At 48.8% G+C, this 8,621-nt stretch overlaps 1 protein-coding gene across 1 annotated transcript; it reads right to left on the reverse strand.

Annotated features, from left to right (window-relative positions):
* Positions 1–5,027: 5,027 nt before the first annotated feature.
* LOC139242889 (transcription factor Sox-19b-like) lies at positions 5,028–8,355 on the reverse strand. The gene has a single exon (XM_070870534.1). The coding sequence runs from the start codon at positions 8,328–8,330 to the stop codon at positions 7,512–7,514; it is 819 nt and encodes a 272-aa protein (XP_070726635.1). The 5' UTR covers positions 8,331–8,355; the 3' UTR covers positions 5,028–7,511.
* Positions 8,356–8,621: the final 266 nt, after the last annotated feature.

An 8,621-nucleotide genomic window follows, 5' to 3' on the forward strand; every position in this document is an offset into this window, starting at 1 on the left:
CCACTGTTTCCTGGGCACTGATCCGTTGAGGGGCACTCGCAGAGGCTGGACCAGCATAGACAGGCTGGAGAAGGGAATAGAGGGTTATGCTGATAGATTTAGATGAGGAAAGATGGGAGGAGGCGCGAGTGGAGCATAAACCCCGGCACGGACTATTTGGGCCGAATGGCCTGTTTCTGGGCCGTATATCCGATGTCCTTTGTATGTCGTCCAATTTTCCCTTCTGTGTGCAGACCACAAATTTCACCAGCGTGACTGGGGCCCCGCGCATTCACGTTCGTGAGCAATGTACAGCCAGCAGTATAACTTCGGCATCAGTGCCTCCAACACGAACACAAACAAAGTTAAGATGCTTTTGAAAATAGTGGTGCATGTATATATATAAATATGACACACGCCCCCTCCCAGGAGATTTGCTGGTTCAATGTTATTGTGCGGCACAATAAATGCCCTCTCCCCAACTCTAGGATTACATCGAGTTACAGAACAGAAACAGTCCATTCGGCCAATGTGGTCCGTGCCGGTGTTTATGCTCCACACCAGCCTTGGTTTAATGTCTCATCTGAAAGACTGCCCCTCCGACAGTGCGGCACTCCCTCAGTACCGCCCCTCCGACAGTGCAGTGTGGCGCTCCCTCAGTACTGTCCCTCCGACAGTGTGGCACTCCCTCAGTACTGTGCCTCCGACAGTGCGGTGCTCCCTCAGCACTGCCACTCCGACAGCGCAGTACGGCGCTCCCTCAGTACAGCCCCTCCGACAGTGCGGCACTCCCTCAGTATGTCAGCCTAGATGTCTGTGCTCAAGTCCCTGGAGTGGGACTCGAACCCTCAACCTTCTGATTCAGAAGCGAGTGCGCTGCCCACTGAGCCACAATGATCCCATCAGTCCCACTCCCCCTGCCCTTTCCCCACAGCCCTGTGAATGTTTCCCTGTCAAGTATTTATCCGATTCCCGGTTTGAAAGTTACTATTGAATCTGCTCCCCGCGCCCTTTCAGGCAGCGCGTTCCCAATCACAACTCGCTGCGTAAACACATTCTCCCCATCTCCCCCTCTGGTTCCATCGCCGATTAGCCGTGTCCTCTGTTTCCCTGATAATCAGGGGCCTGCCCCAATTTATACTGGGGCCTTGAACACCAGACCTTTGCTCCCGGGATCCGAATTTAAATATAAAAAGAAGCCTTCTGAAATAAAAGAGTTCACACCTCTGCTGAATGGGCAGCAAGGAATGCGATGGCGTTTGTAGAGGAATATTCACACATTAATGGCAGCGGTGATTATGTAGTTCCCCTGTGGTATGTGGTGTTAACATCAGTCATGACCTGTTGCCAGGAACCTCTCTGACTGAATCCTCCCCACTTGGAACAAACGATTTGAACATTTTCCCAAATCCAGCAGGATTATAATTTCCCAGATTCTGTTCCTCTTTGAGTTGTGTCTTGCTGGAGGAGGCCATTCAGCCCACTGTGTCTGTGCCAGCTCTTTGAACAAGCTCTCCAATTAGCCCCACTCTTTCCCCACAGCCCTGTGAATGTTTCCCCGTCAAGTATTTATTCAATTCCCGGTTTGAAAGTCACTATTGAATCTGCTCCCACCGCCCTTTCAGGCAGTGCATGAACTGAAAATGACGAGTTAATTGGATTTGGTCAAGTATTCAATGTAAGACCACATCCCCCGGAATTGCACTTTACAGAGGAGTGTTTTATATATATTCCTGACACAAGAATTAGGAGCAGGAGTCGGCCATTCGGCCCCTCGAGCCTGCACCACCATTCAATAAGATCATGGCTGATCATTCATCTCAGTACCCCATTCCTGCTTTCTCTCCATACCCCTTGATCCCTTTAGCCGTAAGGGCCACATCTAACTCCCTTTTGAATATATCTAATGAACTGGCCTCAACAACTTTCTGTGGTAGAGAATTCCACAGGTTCACAATTCTCTGAGTGAAGAAGTTTCTCCTCATCTCAGTCCTAAATGGCTGACCCCTTACACTGAGACTGCGACCCCTGGTTCTAGACTCCCCGGCCCGGGGGAAACATCATCATCATAGGCAGTCCCTCGAGGTCGAGGAAGACTTGCTTCCACTCCAAAAGTGAGTTCTTGGGTGGCTGAACAGTCTAATACGAGAACCACAGTCCCTGTCACAGGTGGGACAGACAGTGGTTGAGGGAAGGGGAGGGTGGGACTGGTTTGCCGCACGCTCCTTCCGCTGCCTGCGCTTGGTTTCTGCATGCTCTCGGCGATGAGACTCGTGGTGCTCAGCACCCTCCCAGGTGCACTTCCTCCACTTAGGGCGGACTGGTCTTTGGCCAGGGACTCCCAAGTGTCGGTGGGGATGTTGCACTTTATCCCAAGGTATGGGAAATGGTCCACATTGTCCAGGGTCGCACCGTGGATCTTGATGATTGGGGGACATTGCTGTGCAGCGAGGACAGGCTGGTGGAGGACCTATGTCATACGGATGTTTAGCAAAAGGCCTATATTTTCATACGCCTCAGTAAATACATTGACGATGACTTGGAGTTCAGCCTCTATATGTGCAGACCACATTGTCCGCATGCCAGACACGAGACTCTAAAAGCAAGCGCTCTACTCAGAACTCCTTCGCGGCAAACGAGCCAAAGGTGGGCAGAGTAAACGTTACAAGGACAACCTCAAAGCCTCCCTGATAATGTGCAACATCCCCACCGACACCTGGGAGTCCCTGATAGAAACATAGAAACATAGAAAATAGGTGCAGGAGTAGGCTATTCGGCCCTTCTAGCCTGCACCGCCATTCAATGAGTTCATGGCTGAACATGCAACTTCAGTACCCCATTCCTGCTTTCTCGCCATACCCCTTGATCCCCCTAGTAGTAAGGACTACATCTAACTCCTTTTTGAATATATTTAGTGAATTGGTCTCAACAACTTTCTGTGGTAGAGAATTCCACAGGTTCACCACTTTCTGGGTGAAGAAATTTCTCCTCATCTTGGACCTAAATGGCTTACCCCTTATCCTTAGACTGTGACCCCTGGTTCTGGACTTCCCCAACATTGGGAACATTCTTCCTGCATCTAACCTGTCTGAACCCATCAGAATTTTAAAGGTTCTATGAGGTCCCCTCTCATTCTTCTGAACTCCAGTGAATACAAGCCCAGTTGATCCAGTCTTTCTTGATAGGTCAGTCCCGCCATCCCGGGAATCAGTCTGGTGGACCTTCGCTGCACTCCCTCAATAGCAAGAATATCCTTCCTCAAGTTAGGAGACCAAAACTGTACACAGTACTCCAGGTGTGGCCTCACCAAGGCCCTGTACAACTGTAGCAACACCTCCCTGCCCCTGTACTCAAATCCCCTCGCTATGAAGGCCAACATGCCATTTGCCTTCTTAACCGCCTGCTGTACCTGCATGCCAACCTTCAATGACTGATGTACCATGACACCCAGGTCTCGTTGCACCTCCCCTTTTCCTAATCTGTTACCATTCAGATAATAGTCTGTCTCTCTGTTTTTACCACCAAAGTGGATAACCTCAGGGCTGTAGTAATACCCGCCCTCCTGTGTGGCTCAGAGACATGGACAATGTACAGTAGACACCTCAAGTTGCTGGAGAAATATCACCAACGATGTCTCCGCAAGATCCTGCAAATCCCCCGGGAGGACAGACGCACCAACGTTAGCGTCCTCGACCAGGCCAACATCCCCAGCATCGAAGCATTGACCACACTCGATCAGCACCGCTGGGCCGGCCACATTGTCCGTATGCCAGTCCAAAGAACTCACTTCAGGAGTGGAAGCAAGTCTTCCTCGATTCCGAGGGACTGCCTATGATGATGATGATGATAAAGCTGTAGCAAGACTTCCCTGCTTTTATACTCCATCCCCTTTGCAATAAAGGCCAAAATACGTAGAAACATAGAAAGTAGGTGCAGGAGTAGGCCATTCGAGCCTGCACCACCATTCAATAAAATCATGGCTGATCATTCACCTCAGTACCCCTTTCCTGCTTTCTCTCCATACCCCTTGATCCCTTTAGTTGTAAGGGCCACATCTAACTCCCTTTTGAATATATCTAACGAACTGGTCTCAACAACTCTCTGCGGCAGGGAATTCCACAGGTTCACAACTCACTTGAGTGAAGAAGTTTCTTCTCATCTCGGTCCTAAATGGCTTACCCCTGATCCTTAGACTGTGACCCCTGGTTCTGGACTTCCATCGGTCTGCCTGTGATGATACACTTTATCAAGGGGGAGCAACAGCCTCTCAGAATCTACCCTGTCAAACCCTCTCAGAATCGTATATTTCAATGAGATCACCTCTCATTCTTCTAAACACCAGAGAGTACAGGCCCAATCTGCTCAATCTCTCCTCCTGGACAGCCCTCTCATCCCCACTTTGAAGTTGTGGCCCCATCAGGAGTTATACAGGCACAGTAACGGGCATTGTGATGCAAAGCCATCCGATTTAAAGGGCCGAGATTTGACTGACAATGCAAGGAGCCAGGAATTACTCAAAGGGGTTTATCGCCCGACTAATCCCCCCCTCCCCCCCGCTCCTTAATCTGATGGCGGTGTAACCGACCCGAAACTGACATGGTTGGAGCGAAACTGATCAATTTCCCCCTGTCCCCAGCCGGAAAAATCACTAGAGTTAAAAAAGACATTGCAATATTGCAGAGTGGGCGACTACTCGGGCCAGCCAGACAGTGCTGGCTGTGAAAATGCTGCACAATTCGTCCCACATCTTTTCCCATAGTTTTTCCCCTGTTCAATATCCCTTTTGAGAAGTTATTGAATCTTTCAGGCAGCGCGTTATACACATACATATACAGGAATTTATACTTGGGATTTCTACTCTATGGTCTCAGCACTTTTGAGGGGAATTCAAAGATATTTCTCCCACTCACTCCAAAATTATTTCAAAAGCAATTCAGAAAGAAATTGCCTTTATATAAAAAATAAATATAAATAAAGTGACACAGGAGCTAGTGGATCTGGCTGAGGGTGTTCAAATAACATCACAAAGGAAAACATGTTTACTGAGAGGGGCAAGGTTTTATTCAGTTTATAAACAGAGGAGTTTGTGGGGCAGAATCGGTCTGCACAGTTCAGCCACACACATGTACTTAAAACAAATATTTCACAAAGTGTGAGGCAGAAGGAATAATTCACAATAACTAAATCAATCAACATTACAAAATACCAATAACTCTCCCCGCCAAAAGCAGGGGAGGGGGGAAATTGTACAAAACAAATGGTAACAATTTAACACACACAAAAACTTCATAACTTAATTTATTATAAACAAACAGACCCGCGTCCCGGCAGCTGCTGAATTGGACCGTCTGTGGGAACTCTGGTTTGTGCGCAGTGAAAACTAGATTTTAAACTTCAAACCATTCGCTCAACTTGTTCCGCCTGTGTTAATCCGGGGGTCCCACACAGTGAGGGAGGTTACACAGCCCGCTCCGTCTGTGAGGGAGGGTGACCCAGAGAGAGAGAGAGAGAGAGACACACACACACACACTCTTACAAACTCTCTCCCTCACACACACAGTCTCACAAACTCTCCCCCTCACACACACACACCACACTCAAACTCTCCCCCTCACACACACAGTCTGAGTCACACACAAAGCGTTAGTCACACTAACGCACAAATACTCCCTCACACACTGTCTGACACACATTGTCTCTGTCAGTCACTCTCACACACTGACATTCTCATTCACAGACCGTCAAACATCTCGCACTCACTCCCTCTGTCTCTCAATCACAGTCTGACAAACACACGAATTCAGTCACAAATACAGACTCTCACACTAACACACAGCCAGTCTCTCACTGTCACAAGCTCTCCCCCTCACACAGTCTGACACACACACTCAGTCAAATGCTCACACACACGCACTCTCGCAGTCGCACATTTTTCAGACAGACTTCTGATACACACAGTCCGTCACTCAAATTCTCAGTCACTTTCTGACAGTCACACAGACACAGTCTACCTCTGATATTCTCAGTCACTCAAATCCTCAATCACACACGCTCACAAACACACCCTGCACTGTCACACACACACTCTCACACAAATGATTTATTGTTCGAGCACCCACGACCCGTGCACAAAATACTGTACAACCTTTAAAACCACACTGGAAGAAATATTATTGCTTTAATTTCTGCGCGCACCGGCACATTTAAAAAAAAACATCTGTACATCATCTTAAAAGTAGCGTGTTGGGTTAAGACACAAATCCCTACAAGCCAGTACTTGAACGGGGCAGATAGTGACCGCACCTACATCAGTGCTGGGAAGAGTGCCTGTGGAATTCACTGCCAGCCCCAATAAGGAGTTCGAGAAGTTGTAATTCTTATTTACAAAAGCTCTGAATAGCAGCAACTTCGAAACAGGATAGATCTCGATTGGAGTTTAACTGGGACTCTGCAGTGGACGGGACTGCTATCCCTGGTCAAACCTTACTCTAACCTGCAGTTTAAGGAGTAATGAGTCGGTGAAAAAAAATTGGGTGGGAGTTGGTACTGGTCCACACAGGACAATTCCTCTGACACACAGAGCCATAGTGTGTGTGTGTGTAAGAGAAGTGTTAGCAGGGGGGATTTAAAAACTGGCTAAACACACACACACACACAAAGCACTTGGAAACATCTCTCTTGCTCGACCTGTTATGGGAACAGGAACTCCGTAACTAAGGAAGGGGGAACCTGAGAGAGAGAGAGAGCAAAGCGATAATATCTCTGATTTTAAGGCAATAATTACAATTTCCTCCCTAGAAATAAAAGGGAAGTTATATACACACACACACACAAAAGTTCCAATATAATTTCCCCCCTAAAAATGAGGGGGAAAGGTTTTTACCAAAAAAGATATACACACACACATAACCAAGTGTTCCCCGCTAGAAATAAAAGTATGATACACACACACACACAAAATCCAACGTAATTGGATAAATCCAACGTAATTTTCCCCCAGGAATAAAAGGAGGGAAAGTTATACACATAACGTTCCAATATAACCCCCCCAGAAATTAAAGGGGAAAAAAAGTTATATATACACACACACACACAAAAAAAGTTCTAATATAATTTCTCCCCCTAGAAATTAATGGGGAAAAGTTATATACAGACAGCAAAATGTCCCAACACAATTTTGCCCCTAGAATTAAGTTATATACACACACACAAACAAAAAGTTCTAATATAATTCCCCCCTAGAAAGTAAAGGGGAAAAGTTATATACACCACAGCAAAAGTTCCAATATAATTCCCCTCCCCGAATTAAAAGGGGAAAAGTTATATACACACACACACAACAAAAAGTTCTAATATAATTTCCCCTAGATATTAAAGGGGAAAAGTTATATACACACAGCAAACAGTTCCAACACAATTTTGCCCCTAGAATTAAAAAGGGGAAAAGTTAGTTACACAGAGCAAAAAGTTCCAAACAACAGTCAAAAAGTTCTTTTTGTGAAAAGTTAAAAGTTTTGCCAAGTGTGCCGGAGTCAGATGTGAGTGAGGGGCATGGTGCCGTTGAGGGAGATGTTTTGGTAGTGTTGGGGCAGTGGGTGGTGGGGGTGATGGTAACCCCGGGGGCTAGCCAGCTCCGGGCTGTCGCTGCCGGGCATGTAGATGCTGAGCATGTCTCGGAGTTCCCCGTGGAGGGCCCCGCGGGGCGGCTGGCCAGCGGCTGGGACCCCGCCGGGGGAGTGCGCGCCCGCGTCGCCCTTCAGCATCGACGGGGGTCCGCCGGGGGGCCCGGGGTTGCCGTAAGCGGGCGGCAGGCTGTAGGCGGCCGGCGGAGGCACGGCGGGAGGGTACTGCAGGTCGTAGCGGTGGTGCAGCGGCGGCTGGTAAGTCAGAGGGTCGGCCGGCAGTGTCGGAAACCCCCCTGGGGCGCCCCAGGCGAAGGAGTCGAGCCGCGGGCTGCCGCAGGGTCCTTGCGCTAGTAGTCCGCCTTGGCTCAGCGCAAACTTGCCCGCGTCCTTGCGCAGCAACGCCGCCTTGCTCTTCCTCCGGGGGCGGTATTTGTAATCCGGGTAGTCCTTCATGTGCACGGCCCGCAGCCTCTTGGCCTCGTCGATGAACGGCCGCTTCTCGGGGTCGCTCAACAGCTTCCATTCCGCCCCCAGCCTCTTGCTGATCTCCGAATTGTGCATCTTGGGATGATCTTGTGCCATTTTCCTCCGCTGGCCCCGCGACCACACCATGAAGGCGTTCATGGGCCTCTTCACTTTGTCCATCTCCAGCTTGGAGCTGGCCCCCGGGTTGGGCTGGGCCAAGCTGCCAGCCTTGAGGTCCTGTTCATCCAACACACTGTACATCTTCTGGACCAACTTGTGTGTGGGAGAGAAAGACACACACACAGTCCAGGTAATACATCTCCCAGCCGTTTATACAGGTTAAATCACCCCACCCCAGCCAATCAGGGTGCAGCAACCCCGCCCACCAGAAGAAGGCCCCTCCCACCTGTATTAACATACAGGGGTGGGGTCCCACCCAGTCACTGGAACTCTGAAAAAAAACACTTGACTGAATGTTTCAGCACAACTCCCACTTTTAACAGCCTCGCAGAAAGGAAATTGAATGGCCAGCTAGAAATTATCAACTTGAAG

Source organism: Pristiophorus japonicus, unplaced genomic scaffold, assembly GCF_044704955.1.
Source record: "Pristiophorus japonicus isolate sPriJap1 unplaced genomic scaffold, sPriJap1.hap1 HAP1_SCAFFOLD_1518, whole genome shotgun sequence".
NCBI classification, from domain to species: Eukaryota; Metazoa; Chordata; class Chondrichthyes; family Pristiophoridae; genus Pristiophorus; species Pristiophorus japonicus.